At 45.3% G+C, this 17,073-nt stretch overlaps 1 protein-coding gene across 27 annotated transcripts in view; it reads left to right on the top strand.

Moving 5' to 3' along the window:
- The window catches only part of LOC118967075 (uncharacterized), an 86,311-nt gene that overhangs the window by 54,493 nt on the left and 14,745 nt on the right, over window positions 1-17,073 (top strand). For 11 of the 27 annotated variants that reach the window (XR_012127817.1, XR_012127828.1, XR_012127830.1 and 8 more), the window contains one exon: window positions 1,531-10,339. The exons of 6 other annotated variants lie outside the window; for them this stretch is intronic. Coding sequence is in view for 3 of the 21 variants with exons in the window: in XM_073228824.1 (XP_073084925.1) it covers window positions 10,283-10,339 (57 nt within the window). In the remaining 18 variants the exon portion in view is untranslated. Of the gene's footprint in view, window positions 1-1,530; window positions 10,340-14,822; window positions 14,957-15,063; window positions 15,315-17,073 lie in introns of those variants that run through there. 10 more of the 27 variants (XR_012127825.1, XR_012127827.1, XR_012127816.1 and 7 more) reach the window with 6 other exon arrangements.

Here is a 17,073-nt window from a genome sequence, read left to right on the forward strand (position 1 = left end):
ACTGGTGTATACTTAATATATATCATAGAACCTTAATAAATGTTGAGTAAAATTAATTTGTTAGGGAGTTTTCACCCTAAGATTTTCAGAATTTTTAAAGGATTTGACATCAACTAAATTTCAGCAAATATTGAACATCAGTTTCTTATAAACTCTCAAATTATCTTTGTTCTCACTCAGTTTATGATCATATTTGCTATGTGTTTTATTTTTTCCAGCTCTGTATTTTCCTTTTCTATACACAATTGTAGACTTTGGTGTTTCCCTTTTTCCAGAGAAACCTAATTCTCAGGATGGACTTTTTCTCAACTTCTTTCTCTTATTTCTAAGGGTCATTAGCCTCTTCATTTAACTCTACATCTTACATTTCGTTGTACGTGATCCTAGTCAACTAATTCCAGCTTGTTTGTTTTGAGTCACTCAGAGTATGTGTTGCTCAGTTTCCTCCTGTTGGTGGCATTCTCTTGAGAAAGACTGTCTCTCTTCTGCCTTGGACCTTTACCTTCACTTTTATTAAGGGCACTTAGTTAAGACACATACTGCAGGACACGCTCATTTTATCCTGGGTCAATTCCCTTCAATCTCTTTAAAGTACCTCCATTGTCCACACCCTAAGTGTTATCCAGTTTGTTACCATATAATTTTTCATAGTATTCTCTAATAATTCTTGGTATTTCTGTAGTGTCAGTAGTGATTTTTCCTTTTTCATTTCTGATTCTGTTTATGTGTGTAGATTCTTTTTTTCTTGATAAGTCTGGCAAGGGGTTTATCTATTTTGTTTATTTTCTTAAAGAACCAGCTCCTGCTTTCCTTGGTTCTCTCTATTGTCTTATTCTTCTCAATTTTATTTATTTCTGCTCTAATCTTTGTTATGTCTCCCCTTCTACTGACTTTGGGCCTCATTTGTTCTTCCTTTTCTAGTTTTGTTAATTGTGAGTTTAGACTGTTCATTTGGGCTTGTTCTTTCCTGAGGTAGGCCTGTATTGCAATATACTTCCCTCTTAGCACGGCCTTCGTTGCATCCCACAAATTTTGCGGTGTTGAATTATTGTTGTCATTTGTCTCCATATATTGCTTGATCTGTTTTTATTTGGTCATTGATCCATTGAATATTTAGGAGCATGTTATTAAGCCTCCATGTGTTTGTGGGCTTTTTTGTTTTCTTTGTGTAATTTGTTTCTAGTTTCATACCTTTGTGATCTGAGACGCTGGTTGGTGCAATGTCAATCTTTTGAAGTATGGTTGCTTTTGAATGTCCTAATTTCCAAAGAAGTCTTATCCCAGCTTCTCTGGGCCTTAGATGGTCTATTCTGAATCTCCACCTGTAATCTCTTGCTCTAGACATCTGTGAGTTTGTAGTTCCTTCTGGCTTTTACAAGCATCCTCCTCTGCTTTTCCTGCTTGTGTCCCAAATTATGAAAGACAAAAATGAATAGTTTATGACAGTGGGTCGGGTATCTCCAGGTTAGAACAGATATACACATTAAATTACAGAAATTAAAAAGTGTACTCTGTTTCCTTTAATTTGAGGGGAGAACAGAGAACCAGCTGGCTACTTAAGACCAAGACTACCACCAGGCTATGTTGGCAGCCGCACTCAGAAAATAGCGCCCAATGCAGGGCAGCCGGAAGGCCCCGAACTTCCTAATGACAAATCATCCCACACCACTAAACTACATGCTAATTGCGCCTTGGCATAAGGACCAATGAGACCCACCAAATGGTTATGCTAATAAGGCATATGGAGCCGCACCAACCAGGTCAGAGCATGAGAACTATATAAGCAAGCCTCTCCTTCCCCTCTGGGTCCTGCCCAACTCATTTGTTTCACAAAGAGCTGAAGAATAAAGCTTTCTGCAGAAGAATCCTGCTGTTGTTGCATGCTGTTCTTGCCGGCGAGGACAGGGCACGCGACAAGTGGTGCCGAAACCCGGGAACCAGAACATCACCGGCACAGGGAGGACCCTTCAGACATCTGGAGAGGATTCAGAACTGCAGGTCAGAAGAAAGCCCGGAGGGGTAAGTTCCGAGAGGCCCCTGCTTTTTAGGATGATGGTTGATGGTTCTCTGTAAATAAGGAGGCACCATGGAGAATGCACCGTCATTAGTCACGGCGCTGCAGACAGCTCTCAAAGAGTGAAACTTGAAGGTCTCCAGCAAAGTCTTAAGATCTTTTGTGAAGGAGATAGACCGTGTGGCCCCCTGGTTCATTTGTTCAGGGTCCCTCTCAATCCCGAGCTGGGACAAACTGGGGAAAGATCTTGATAGAGAGGAGGAGGAGGGTAGCCTGAGGGGAGGCACCAGGCCCCTCTGGAAACTGATTAGAGCTTGTCTGCAAGATGAGAGATGTGAAAAGGTAATAAAAGAAGGTCAGAGAGCATTGACAGATATCCAAGAGAGCATGTCAGAAACGGAACGGGAAACAGAGAGCGCGCGCGGCCGAAAAAAGGCCACAAAAACGAAGGTAAAGAAACCTCAGAGTGAGGGAGAAAGCCCGCCTAGGGCAAAAGCGAAAGAGCCCCGAGAAGCGAGTGACGATCGCCTCGGAGAAAATAGTAAATACCCCTGGAAAGAGTTGAGGGACCTCCAACTCTCCAACAGGGAATCTGAGGAGGAATTAGCATCCGCAGAGGAAGGGGAAGGAAATAGAACCGCAGAGTGTAGAAGTAAGGGAACCAGCAAAGTTGAAAAGCAGACCAAGGAAAAAATGAAAGCAGGGTGTCCCCCGACGCCCTTTGCCCCGCCACCTTACGTGAGTGGCGCACTCTCCTTTTGCCACCCAGATACTCTTCAGGCAATTAGACAAATGTTTCCTGTATTTGAGGATAATGGCGTACGCTCTCACCAGCCCCTGAGCGATAAACAAGTTAAGGAGTTAGCAGAATCCGTTCGGGCTTATGGGGTCAGTGCCAACTATACCATAGCACAAGTTGAGAGATTAACAGAGACAGCCATGACACCCGCAGACTGGCAATATGTAACTAAAGCATGCCTTTCTAGTATGGGGCAATACATAGAATGGAAGGCATTGTGGCATGATATCCGCATGACCCAGGCACGCGCAAACGCGGCCGAAGGACAGCCTGCGTGGTCATATGATATGCTGACGGGCCAAGGACAGTGGGTAGCTGACCAGACCGCCTTCCCCTTACAGGTATACGCACAAATAAACACGTGCGCCGCCAAGGCATGGAAAGCCCTCACCAACAAAGGAGAAGTATCAGGCAATTTGACAAAAATTATTCAGGGGCTGAGCGAGCCATTTCTGACTTTGTCGCTCGTATGATGGAGGCCGCAGGCAGAATATTTAGAGATCAGGAACAAGCAATGCCCCTAGTGGAGCAATTAGTATTTGAACAATGTACCAAGGAATGCAGACAGGCGATAACACCCTGGAAACAAAAAGGGATACATGCCTGGTTGAAAGCCTGTAGAGAAATAGGAGGGCCACTCACCAATGCGGGCCTAGCCGCGGCCATATTACAGAGCCACAAACAAGCCAGGATCACTAACAGAAGTATCAAATGCTTTCAATGCAGGAAATTAGGACATATAAAGAGAGAGTGTAGGAGCCCAGCTTCAGAACAAACAACCCAAAAGACCCCTGAGTTGTGCCCTAAGTGTAAGAAAGGCAGGCATTAGGCTAATGAGTGCCGGTCTATTAAAGATATAGAAGGGAAACCCTTAGAACTGCCAAAAAACGCCCAGAGGGGCCCCCGTCACCAGGGCCCGCAAATATATGGGGCAACCAGCACGCAAGTGTCATTCGGGAACAATCAGGCCCCCCAAAGAGAGCCACTTCAAGTTCCGCGGGATTGGACATCCGTGCCACCACCAGAATAGTGTTGACTCCACAGATGGGAGTTCAGCCTATCCCTTCAGACTTTAAAGGCCCCCTACCACCAAATACCATTGGGTTACTCCTAGGGCGCTCTTCTGCTGCATTGAAAGGCCTAGTAGTTCATCCCGGAGTCATAGATCAAGATTATGAAGGACAGGTAAAAATCATGTGTTCGGCTCCCAGAGGAATCTATCCTATATCCCCGGGAGACCGCATAGCCCAGCTCTTAGTTTTACCTAGTCTCCACGCCAATTATCCTGCTACCAACACGGAGAGGGGAGAAAGGAGCTTCGGCTCCTCTGACTGGGATTCAGCCTTCATAGTATTAGATTTAGCAGACAGACCAAAATTAACTCTTCAAATAAAGGGAAAGAGCTTTGAGGGAATCCTAGACACTGGAGCAGATAAAAGTATTATCTCTGCAACCTAGTAGCCCTCCAAGTGGCCTGTGACCCAATCCTCACATTCATTACAAGGTTTAAGATATGAGTCAAGCCCTTCAATTAGTGCCAAACCATTGAAATGGCGAGCCCCTGAAGGACAAGAGGGTACAGTCACCCCTTATGTACTCCCTCTACCAGTCAATTTATGGGGGAGGGATGTCATGAGAGACTTAGGCCTCAAACTCATTAATGAATACTCCACCCCCGCCCAAAGCATGATGATGGACATGGGATACATCCCTGGCAAAGGGCTGGGGAAACACCAACAGGGACGCATAGAGCCCATCCTGCCCAAAGTAAAGAATGACCGTCACGGCCTAGGTTTTTCATAAAGGCCATTGAAGATGCCATGCCCATACCTTAGCTCACAGAGGAGGCCGTATGGGTTCCTCAGTGGCCCCTATCCTCTGAAAAATTAGAAGCAGCTCATTGCTTAGTGCAAGAGCAGCTCCAAGTGGGACACCTAGAACCCTCTGTGTCCCCATGGAACACACCCATATTTGTAATCAGGAAAAAGTCAGGATCATGGAAGTTGCTTCATGATCTGAGAGCAGTAAATGCTCAAATGAGAATGCTTGGACCCGTACAACGGGGACTGCCACTCCTCTCTGCCTTACCCAAAGAATGGAAAGTGCTCATAATAGATATTAAAGATTGTTTCTTTTCTATACCTCTAAGCTCCAAGGACAGGGAAAGATTTGCTTTTACTTTGCCAGCTATTAACCATGAACAACCCGATGCCAGATTTCAGTGGAAGGTCCTCCCTCAAGGAATGGCAAATAGCCCCACCATATGTCAACTGTACGTTCAGTGAGCGCTAGACCCAATTCGTAAGACCTATCCCATGCTAAAGATCATCCATTACATGGATGACATCCTTCTTTGCTCCCCACAACCAGCGGAAATAGAAGAAGCATATATAGATCTCACTAGATCCCTAGAAAATTAGAGACTGAATATAGCAAGCGAGAAGGTCCAAAAATCTAGTGTTAGCAAATTCCTAAGAGCAACCATTTACACAGATGTAATTTGCCCCCAAAAGCTTGAGATAAGACATAATCAATTGCGAAATTTGAATGACTTCCAAAAACTCCTAGGGGATATTAATTGGTTGCGCCCATACTTAAAGATACCCACCACTGAATTGACTCCACTATTTAAAACCCTAGAAGGAGACCCACAACTAACGTCACCGCGCTCCCTCACACCTGAGGCATTACAAGCCATTCGCAAAGTAGAACAGGCTTTGATGACAGCACAATTAAATAGAGTGCAATCGAATGAACCCTTTGAGTTGTGTGTGCTTCCCACCCCGGAGCTGCCAACAGCAGTTTTATGGCAGCACGGCCCACTGATCTGGATCCATCCCCAAGCCTCTCAGGCTAGGACAATAGAGTACTATCCGGCAGCCGTGGCCAAACTTGCTTTGAGAGGAGTAAAAACCTCCATGACACATTTCGGAGAGGCTCCAGCTAAAATTATAACCCCTTACAGCGTAGAACAGATACAAGTATTATGTGCTATGAACGATGATTGGGCCATACTTGCTTACAGTTTCTCAGGAACCTTTGATAATCATTTCCCTAAACATCCCCTCATCAACTTCGCCAAAAATCATCTCCTAGTATTTCCTCGGGTCACTAGCCTAACCCCGCTGCCTCATGGAAAAACAGTTTACACGGACGGGTCTAAGACAGGCACAGGTGCCTATGTCCATGATGGCAAAGTTGTGACAAAAGGCTACACGCCTGACACTCCACAAATAGTGGAATGTCGCATAGTCTTAGAGGTCCTACAAATCTTTCCTGAACCTTTAAATATTGTGTCTGACTCCTGTTATGTAGTTAATGCAGTCAAATCTCTAGAAGTGGCCGGGCTAATCAAAGCGTCCAGCCCAGTATCCACTTTGTTCAAACAGATACAATCAGCACTACTTCATAGGCAATCTCCTTTGTATATAACTCATATCAGAGCACATTCAGGCCTTCCCGGGCCTATGACCCAAGGCAACCACCTGGCAGACCTCGCAACCAGAAGCATAGCCTTTCCCCTGCTAGACCCTGTCACCACAGCTTCAAAATTCCACACACAGTTTCATGTCACTGCCGAAACGCTGCGCAGGCAGTTTAGCATAACCAGGGCCGAAGCTAGGAACATTGTCCTTAGCTGCCAACATTGCTGCAGCTTCCTTCCCACACCTCATGTTGAGATCAACCCCAGAGGTATTAGGCCTTTACAAGTTTAGCAAATAGATGTGACGCATATTTCGTCTTTTAAGAAACTGAAATATGTACATGTATCCGTAGATACTTGTTCAGGAGTCATCTTTGCCTCCCCATTGTCAGGAGAGAAAGCTTCCCATGTCATCCAGCACTGCCTTGAGGCTTGGAGCGCATGGGGGTTACCACAGATTCTGAAAACAGACAATGGCCCAGCCTATACCTCTACAAAATTTGCTCAATTTTGTCATCACATGGAGATAAAACATATCACTGGCCTTCCCTACAACCCACAGAGTCAAGGGATTGTGGAACGCGCGAACCGCACGCTCAAATCCTATTTACTTAAACAAAAAGGGGGAATTGAAGATATACCCCCCACACCAAAAACTGCCATAGCCCTAGCACTTTTCACTATAAATTTTTTGAATCTGGATGCTCAAGGCCATACAGCAGCGGATCGCCATAATCAGTGGCCAAAAGACCCACAAGAACTAGTAAAATGGAAGGATGTGTTATCTAACCAATGGAAGGGCCCGGATCCAATCATAATCAGATCCAGGGGAGCTGTGTGTGTTTTCCCCCAGAGTGAAGAAAATCCCTTCTGGATCCCGGAGCGCCTAACGAAGAAAGTCCTAAACAAAGGAGATGACTTCGCTGTACCTCCTGACCCTGCTCCTGACACTGGAGACCCCGACTCAGGGAGTATTGAGATGGGGAATCCTGTCTGCCTTTCCTAAGCCTATGCCTGTCCATTTCAATGCAGCCGTTTTTCCCCGCTTTTTCACCACCAACTCTAGTATGAACTTGCCCTACTTAGTTAAAGACACCCTAGTAGCTCCCCTGGGAGAAAACCGATCCTTCGTAACTAATGGGTCATTATGCTTCACCACTCAGAATCTAGCTAGCTGTATCTCCCTGAAACGGAGGAAATACGGATGGTTCAGTGACATAATTCTAGAGGCCAGTAGCCTCCCCGTTATGTCAGCTAAATTTGAAGGGCCTAATAAGGAAGGGAGCCCGTCCTATAAGAACATGACTATCCACCAGATGGTTCTCTGGATCAATGGCACATTTGTACACTCTCCCAGGAACAATTCCACCGACAGGCCTCGTCAACCCAAATATGCCTCCCATTGTGTGGGCGACTATGAGGGAGAGCTGTGGCCCTGGACTGACTGTCAGTCAACTGTAGTAACGTGGGCAACTGAGAGGCAAGAGTTTACCATCTCCCCAGATATGGAGGGACGGCCAGCCAATGAGGCTTGGTGGCCAGTAAAGGTGCTCGAAGGCGAGTTTCGTCAGCAGCTGAGCATGAACCCCTTCCATAAATGGATGCTGTGTGGAGTCAATGGCTCGTGTACCGACCTCTCCCCCTTTTCCGCCCTCCAGGGTGGGGGAATCGGTGTAAAAAATATCACCTTTTGGTGCGAGAATAACCACATGCGCGCACACTGGAACATGATCATGACCCATAACAACGAGAACTACACGTGTTCAGCAAAATCAGGTCCAGAGTCACCTAATTCCCTTTTTCCACCTTCTCCAGTATGCGTATACCCCCCATTTCTGTTTATCTTATCCAATAGTAGCTTTGACTCCTGCTCCAATGAAACCTGCTTTCTGTCTCAGTGTTGGGATGCGCGTAACTTTACCAATGCTTTGGTAGTCCGCATCCCCCGTTGGGTCCCTGTTCCCGTAGACGCCCCTAACACCATGACTCTGTTTCGAGAAAGGCGCGATTTCGGTGTTACAGCCGCCATAGTGCTCCTGATCTCCGCGACCGCGGTCGCAGCCACCACCGCTGGTATAGCTTTAGACACCTCCATCAAATCGGCTACAGAGCTCAATAACCTTGCAGCCTCAGTAGCTTCTGCCCTGGACCAACAGTCCACACTTGATGGCAAACTGAAAGGAGGAATAATGATCCTCAATCAACGCATAGATCTCGTAGAGGAACAAATGGAGGTGCTCTGGCAAATGGCCCAATTGGGATGTGAGCAGAAATATCGTGCCCTCTGCATCACTAGCATTCAATATAAAAATTTTACACGGGCAGCTAATCTGTCACGAGACCTGTCCCAGTATCTTTCAGGAAACTGGTCCCAAGACTTCGATGGGACACTAGAAGAGCTGTGGCGAGAAATTATCCACATCAACTCCACCCGTCTAGATATCTCCGTAGCGGAAGGACTCTCTTCCTAGTTCCTCAGAGCTCTCTCCCACGTCAAGGAGTGGGCGGGCATGGCTGGGATGGGCGTGTTCCTGCTTAGAGGTCTCATGCTCTTACTCTGGTTGTTATGCAGACTCCGCAACCAACATAAGCAGGACAAGGTGATCCTTGCTCAAGCCCTAATGGCGATAGACATTGGCGCCTCTCCCCAAGTGTAGCTCAACATGCTTAAGAAGGAAGCTCGGCTTTAGCTTGAGGTAGCTCTTGCACCCTGAGCCCATGTGGCACTGCACCAGGCCCGAGTACCTCAATGCTTAATCACAGCTTTCTTTAAGAAGCTCATGGTGCAAGAGGGTTGAGAAAAAGGGTCCAAACCCTTTGTACCAAGCGGTCCCAACGCCAGCCAGAGGATGCGAGGCAAAGCACTGCAAGAGGTCTTGGACCCCTCTGAGAGGCATGCCTGACTGCATAGGGGTAGATGCCCAGAACCCCTCTCCAAAAAGGGGGCATCAAGAAGTATGATGGAGGTCAGGCCTCTGTCTCCGCCTCTGCTGGCAAGTTCCTCCTTGAGCTTCTGTTAGACAAAAAAGGGGGAGATGTTGGCAGCCGCACTCAGAAAATAGCGCCCAATGCAGGGCAGCCGGAAGGCCCCGAACTTCCTAATGACAAATCATCCCACACCACTAAACTACATGCTAATTGCGCCTTGGCATAAGGACCAATGAGACCCACCAAATGGTTATGCTAATAAGGCATATGGAGCCGCACCAACCAGGTCAAAGCATGAGAACTATATAAGCAAGCCTCTCCTTCCCCTCTGGGTCCTGCCCAACTCATTTGTTTCACAAAGAGCTGAAGAATAAAGCTTTCTGCAGAAGAATCCTGCTGTTGTTGCATGCTGTTCTTGCCGGCGAGGACAGGGCACGCGACAAGGCTAGGCAGGGGATAGGGTTAGGACGAATATTGCTTGGTTTCTATAAACCTTTTACTGTTTCCAGAGCACCTACTTAGTTGATTCATACAACTTCTGGTGTAATATGCATGCATGCTCACGTACCTGTGTTTGTGTTTAATATTTATGTGGAGAAATCAGTCCTTGGAACTTTCTAGTTTGCCGTTTTGCTGATGTAACTGCTGTATTTTTTAAAACCTAAGAAATACTTACAAAAAGATTATGCCTTTGAATGTTTTTTCCTGCTCCATTTTATTTCTTCCTTTCTGGACTCACATTACATGAATATTGGAACCTTTAGATATGTCCCACATGTCTGTTCTGCTCTTTTTCTATTCCTTGTGTTTTCTGTTTTGTACTTTGGGCATTTTCTCTTGAGAAGAACAGAAATCCTATTCTATCCAATCTGCTCTTAAACTTGTCCGTTTTGTTGTCAAGCCCACAGTTTCACAACATCCCCGCCAAGTAGGAGCCTCAAGTCAACAAGTGTCTCAGCAGAGGCATTGGCCTTCTGCTTTCCTGCACAGTGTGCAAGCGCCAGGGGGCGGTGACCACCGCTCGGCCGCCCCGCCCCCAGGCGCGCAGACGTTGGTGCGCCGTGCTGCGCACTGTGTGACTCGCTTGCCTTCGGGAAGGAAGCCGGAGCGGCTCGGTATGGCGGCCGTTTTGGAGCCGCGGGTGCTGGTGGAGCTGGTCCAGGCGATCTACGAGGTGAGCTCGTCACCCGCGGCCACACCCGGCCCCGGGAGCGTGGACCGTGCGCGTGGCTGTGTTCGGAGGCTTGGGCGGGCCTGGCCCGGTCCCTCGGCGTCCGTCTCTGGAAGGACTCGCGGGCGCACAGCGCCCCGGCCACTGAGCGTGGGGAAGGACCGGCTAGAGCCAGAGCCGAGGGTCTTGGTTTGAGCCCCGGCGAGCGGAGATTTCCTCCGGGCCTGTCCCGGCGCGAAAGGAGCGCGTGGAAGAGGGCGCAGGGGAGAGGCTGGTCCTCAGAAACCAGAGTAGGAGCCGTTGGTAAAACGGGGTGGTGGAAACAGCGGGAGGTCAGTCAGGAACGGCCTTCGGAAAGTCGGGGCCCTGGAACTGTTCGGCAGGAACTAGGGGACAGAATTGTGATCCGTTGGGGTTTGTTTTTGTAGGGGTGTGAGGTTAGAAAAGAAACCAAATGGGAAACTGCATATATTGTTCTTCAGGTATTTTTTTATATCCTTTGATTTCTTCCTTGATCCATCGCTTATTCAGTAGCATGTTGTTCGGCCTTCACATGTTTGTGTCTTTTTCCAGTTTTTTCTTGTTAACGATTTCTAGTTTCATAATGTGGCGGGGAAAGATGCTTGATATGACTTGAGCATTATTAAATTTGCTGTCTTGCTTTGTGGCCTTACATGTCATCTGTCATGGACAGTGTTGCATGTGTCCTTGAGAAGAATGTGCATTCTCCTGTTTCCTCTGGGATGTTCTGTTTCTTCTCAAAAATTGGGAGGTTTTAAAGTAGACTCCGTGAGACAAATTCATCTTCTGGAATACAGCCTGGCTTAAATCTTTCAAAAGAAAAGAATGCTTAAAGAGAGGATTGGCTTTGTCATGTTCAATGAAGGTTTTGTGCATAATCTAGCATGGTTGTTAACGAGTGAACTAAGAAGGTGTAGTAATTGAACTTTGTAGCAATTGGGTGTTACAGAGTGTATACCTACATATGGCTTGAAAATCCTTATGGTAACCTAAAACCTTAAAGCTTTGCTTTGGCTATTCGGGGTCTTTTGTGGTTCCATTGAAGAATGCTGTTGGTATTTTGATAGAGATTGCATTGAATCTGTAGATTGCTTTAGGCAGGATGGCCGTTTTGACAATATTATTCTAAGCCAAGATCACTGCATGAGTTTCCATTTGTTGGTGTCCTCTTTAAATTCTCTTAGGAGTGTCTTGTAGTTTCAGGGTATAGGCCTTTCACTTCCTTGGTTATGTTTATTCCTAGGTATTTTATTCTCTTTGACGCAATTATGAATGGAATTGTTTTCCTGATTTCTCTTTCTGGTAGTTCATCGTTAGTGCATAGGAAAGCAACAGATTTCTGTGTATTAATTTTGTATCCTGCAACTTTGCTGAATTCAGATATTAATTCTAGCTGTTTTGGAGTGAATTCTTAAGGGTTTTTTATGTACAATATCAAGTCATCTGCAAATACTGACAGTTTAACTTCTTCTTTACCAATGTGGATGCCTCCTATTTCTTTGTGTTGTCTGATTGCCATGGCTAGGACCTCCAGTACTATGTTGAATAACAGTGAGGAGACTGAGCATCCCTGTCTTGTTCTTGATCTTAGGTGAAAATCTTTCAGCGTCTCGCTGTTCAGTATGATGTTGGCTGTGGTTTTGTCATATATGGCTTTTATTATGTGGGGTACTTGCCCTCTATACCCATTTTGTTGAAAGTTTTTATTATGAATGGATGTTGAATTTTGTTAAATGCTTTTTCAGCATCTATGGAGATAATCATGTGGTGTTTGTCCTTTTTGTTTATGTAGTGGATGATGTTTATGGATTTTCGAATGTTGTACCATCCTTGCATCCCTGAGATGGTACTTGATCGTGGTGTATGATCCTCCTGATGTATTTTTGAATTTAGTTTGCCTATATGTTGTTGAGTATTTTTGCATCTATGTTCATCAAGGATATTGGTCCATAATTTTCTTTTTTGTGGTGTCTTTGCCTGGTTTTGGTATTAGAGTGATGTTGGCCTCGTAGAATGAGTTTGGGAGTATTCCCTTGCTGGGAGCCATGCTACTCAAGCTGTGTAGCAAAGCTCAGGCTGGAGGAATACCCCTGCAAAGTGGGGCCCTTCGCAGCTGGCTCCCTGTATCACCCACCTTGATTTTGTTATTCTCCATTATACTATTGGCTTTGCTTTTACATGCATTGTTGCCAAGGGCTAAGCTAACCTTTGATAAGCAGTACGGAGGAGAAGAGAACATAAATTTCCCAGAAGCTTTTCAAGACTGTTCCTGAAGAATGGAACACGCAGGGGCCAGATGGCGATCTTGTCATGGAATACTGAAACCTGCAGTCAGTCAAACATTGAGTGCCCCATGTCCACCTAGGTGGAAATGCCCCCCTTTTTATTACAATGCTAGTGAAATTGGTGATGGAGAGTCTTATAGAGAGATTAGAGAAATAGAATTATGAGAGATTACTGAATAGAATAACCCTGTCTGACACTTAATCCATCTTCTCATGTTTTCTTCTATCTGCTATTTCTATGGCGTTTCCTCTTTCTTCCTAATTCAGCCTTTTACTAGAATTCGTGCCTCATACGTGAAATTACCAAGTATGTTCCAAGTGATAAAGATACCTCAAGACAAGTGCTGGGCATAGAAGCCACGGGGCATAAATCTGCAAAAAAGTAAAACAACAAAAAAGAAGCTTTTCAAAGAACATTGCTTCTCTCTCACTTACCAGCTTTACATCTCCCTGTATGGCCCTGGAAGATGGCTGGTTAGCCAGAGATGGGTAAGATTCCTCAAGGGAGGAACAACCTAAGACAGGCACAGTTGCAGGGGGTTTTCAGGTGAGAAAATGGGGGCCAACAGAGGTGAGGCTTAGAAACTCACCCCCCCAGTTTTGAGAGAAATCTTCTACACCCATGGATGTTTTGTTGCCCTTGTCTAACTTGGATTAATACCTAGTCTATAGGCACAGACTTGACCATCTACACTTGCCTTCTTACAGTACTAAATCATGCTTTCTATCTTTGTCTTGCATCTGCCTATGATAGAATAAATATTATGAGGAGATAAAATTACCCATTGCATTAGAAATATAGATGATGATGCCTGCCTAGCTAACTGTAGCAGTGAGTGACCTGTATTTCACCCTGAGCTGATAGACTTCATAGTCACTGCCACATGCTGCTCGCTTCTGCGGTCACATGCCTTATTTAGAAACTGCATTGCATAGAAACAAGAGACACAGTAGAGTACATGTTGCTAGGAAAAGTTTAGGTCAAAGAACAGAAAAAATCAACTAACACTTGGCTAACCATGTATAGATGAGAAAGAAATAGAAAGAAAAAGCTTGCCTATGCTTGTTAATCGAAAGAACAAATAAAAAATGATCATATCCTTGTGCAAAATGGTGTAAAGAAAGCTGTCATCGGCACTTTGTTGAGAGACCTCCTCCTACTGACTCTGCATCCTGTCTCTCTGTGCACCGACTCTGTCTCATCCTTTAGGGTAACACACCCCCCGCGGGAGCTGGACTCCGGCATTCCCTCCTCTTCTACTCTTTGGAAAACTTTAAGGAGGATGACTATTAGGGCTTCACTAAATGTTTGATAAAATTCAGCAGTGAAACCATCTATCTGGACCTTGGTTTTTGTTAGGTAGTTTTTTGATTGCCAATTCAATTTCCTTCTGGGTAATTGGTGTATTCAGATTTTCTGTTTCTTTGTGGGTCATCCTTGGAAGGTTGTTATTTTTCTAGAAAGTTGTCCATTTCTTCTAGGTTATCAAATTTGTTACCATATAATTTTTCATTATATTCTCTCATAGTATTCTCTCATAATTCTTTGTATTTCTGTGGTATCCATAGTTATTTTTACTCTCTCATTTCTGATTCTGTTTATGTGTGTAGACTCTCTTTTTTTCTTTGATAAGTCTGGCTAGGGGTTTATCTAGTTTGTTTATTTTCCCCAAGAACCAGCTCCTGCTTTCATTGATTCTTTCTATTGTTTTATTCTTCTTGATTTTATTTATTTCTGCTCTAATCTTTGTTATGTCTCCCCTTCTACTGACTTTGGGCCTCATTTGTTCTTCCTTTTCTAGTTTTGTTAATTGTGAGTTTAGACTGTTCATGTGGAATTGTTCTTCTTTCCTGAGATAGGCCTGAGTCTGTTCCTTTTTTGTGGTCTTAAAATTTTTAAAGGAATGTTTTATACGTGTCTTTAGAATTGGTAAATGAATGAGCCTCTTTTCTGTAATACCTGAGGTTGGCACTGAGGTATTCTCATTGGAGCTAGGCATACAATCTGACCTTTAGTTATGACAGATAAGGTGCAGAAGTTTTGCCTCTGAGAAGTAGTCAAACAAACACCCAGGGGACACAGGGAAAATGCCCTTCTGGAAGCTGGTGGGGCAGGAAGATGCTGAGGCCCTGCCTGGGGCAGGCAGCATACCTTCCCTGTGGCTCACATTTTCTTTCAGCAAGACACAATGTGAACCAGCCTTGAAGTGGGGAGCCTGGCCCTGAGGAGAGTCTGTGCTTTATCTCACAGTGGCCTCAGTGCCCACATTTCATTTCTCCCGGTCCCTCTGGCACCCAGAGTCCAGTTTGCCAAGTAAGTGATGGCGGCTGAGGAGGGATGAGGGCCAAGTCCCCAGAGATTCACTTCCTTTCTAAGCCCTGCTGGCTTGTCTCACATTTATGTTTTGCCTCACTTTACAGAGGAACCTGGCAGCACCTGATTCTGTATACCCACTGCCATGCACAGCGTCATCTGTTACGGCATACAGTAGCACTCAGCTCCTAGGGCACTGGTTCTCAAAGTGGGTGTCCCAGAGCATCAGCAACAGTGGGGAACTTGTTAGAAAAGCAATTTCAAGAAGCCCATCCTAGACTCACTGAATCAGAAACTCAGAGGATGGAGGTCAGCAGTCTGTTTTCTCAAGCCCTGCAGGGGATTCTGATGCTCAAGGGTGAGAGCCACGGTCACAGGGGTGTTGTGGAGAGTGAGTGAGGAGTATGTCACGTGCTCAGGACACCGATGTGTTACTTAGCTGTTAGTGTCATCGCCATCATCAACACCACGATCACCATCGCCATCATCACAGGAATCCTTTCTAATAATGCTTTAATCTCCAGGAGCACTTTAATACTCACAGATGGGTACTTTTCCTTGGAACGACCCCCTGTCCCACGTACATATATGTATGCAAGCTGGCTGACTCTCTTAACAGCACAAACGTCTTCTTGACCATTTATCATCATGACATAGGGTGTCAGGGGGAAAATGTAAGAACCTACATTAGTAAGGGAAGACTTTGTTAATAGGGACAGTTGCAAGTTAAAGGGAAAGATGGTTGAGCAAGATTTATAAGTGGCATAAAAAAATCAGACAAAATATATTGAAAATAGAAATACAGATAAAATAAAGATGTCAAATATGCATACAAAAAAGACCTAAGTCCAAATTTTGATAAAAGATTAAATTCAAGATGACAACGTCATAAAGGAGGAAATGATGATATACAGGGCACAGAAGCAATAGTAGGTACAGAATGTGCTTATGAATGTGCACATTCATGACATTAAAACCAAATAAACTCGAATGCCATTCCCACCAGACCTGTAGAAAAACATTATGACCACCAAGCTGGGGATAGAAAGTCCACATGGAGCATCAAGACACATTCACCATGTGAATCCCTCAGTGAATACTGATTTACTGCCGAAAAAGGGACGTAGGGTGTTATCATAAGTGAATACATAGATAACCTGAAGCTCCCTCTCTCTGTGGTGCACATTGGACTTGAGGCTCCAGTAGTATGGAGGGGAAGGAAAGGGAAGCAAGGCTTACCCAGAAAAAAGTATGCACCCTAGGGATATCTGATGAGGCTGCTCAATACCTGATTCAGCCCCAAGGCTTTGACTCCTAATCTCATCCTCTACCCTGCAGAGACCTTAAGGGTCAGTGCTTACCCATTACCCTTAGCTCACCCTCACCCATTCCTGGCTTCTGGGTGCAGCACATGTGCGTGTCTGAATGTCTGTGTCCTCCCAGGATTCACAGGTTGAAATCCTAACTCCTCAAGATGTTAAAATGTGGGGCCATAGACAGGTGATTCTCAGCCCTTATTCTGTGGATGAGGGCCTTTTAAAAGAGGCTCCAGGAGGTCCCTAACCCCCTCCCACTGGGAACACAGTGAGAAGCCTCTGGCAATGAACCAGGAAGAGGGCTGTCACTAGATATGGCCATACAGGTGCCTTGATTTTGAACTTTCCTGCCTCCAGAGCTGTGAGAAGTACATTTCTGTTGTTTTTAATCTACCCAGTCTGTGGCATGTTGTGATGGCAGACACACTGGACCAAGACAACATGCTTCAAACTTACAAGGAAAGTGAGGACTATCTTTTGGCAGAAATTCACAAATCTAAATAAGTGTAAAATAAACTTAAGTTCTGCGCCTTGGTTTATACCAGACATAAACATTATGTGGCAAGGTGGACAGAGGAAATCCTGAGTAAAAATCCTCAGGAAATAGCTAAAATTCGAGGGTCAACTTAACAATTTCAAGGTTTATGAAATTGGTGGGCCTCTAGTCAAGATCTCTAAAGGATGATGGGAGCCAGATAATGTCTGGATGAATGGAAAAGGTGAATAGGGTTGGAAAGGACCCAGAAGCCCCAGGAGGGTGCAGAGCCCTGTGGGACTGGATGGTGGGGGTGGGGCTGTGGT

This window comes from Manis javanica, chromosome 2, assembly GCF_040802235.1.
Source record: "Manis javanica isolate MJ-LG chromosome 2, MJ_LKY, whole genome shotgun sequence".
In the NCBI taxonomy this organism is placed as follows: domain Eukaryota; kingdom Metazoa; phylum Chordata; class Mammalia; order Pholidota; family Manidae; genus Manis; species Manis javanica.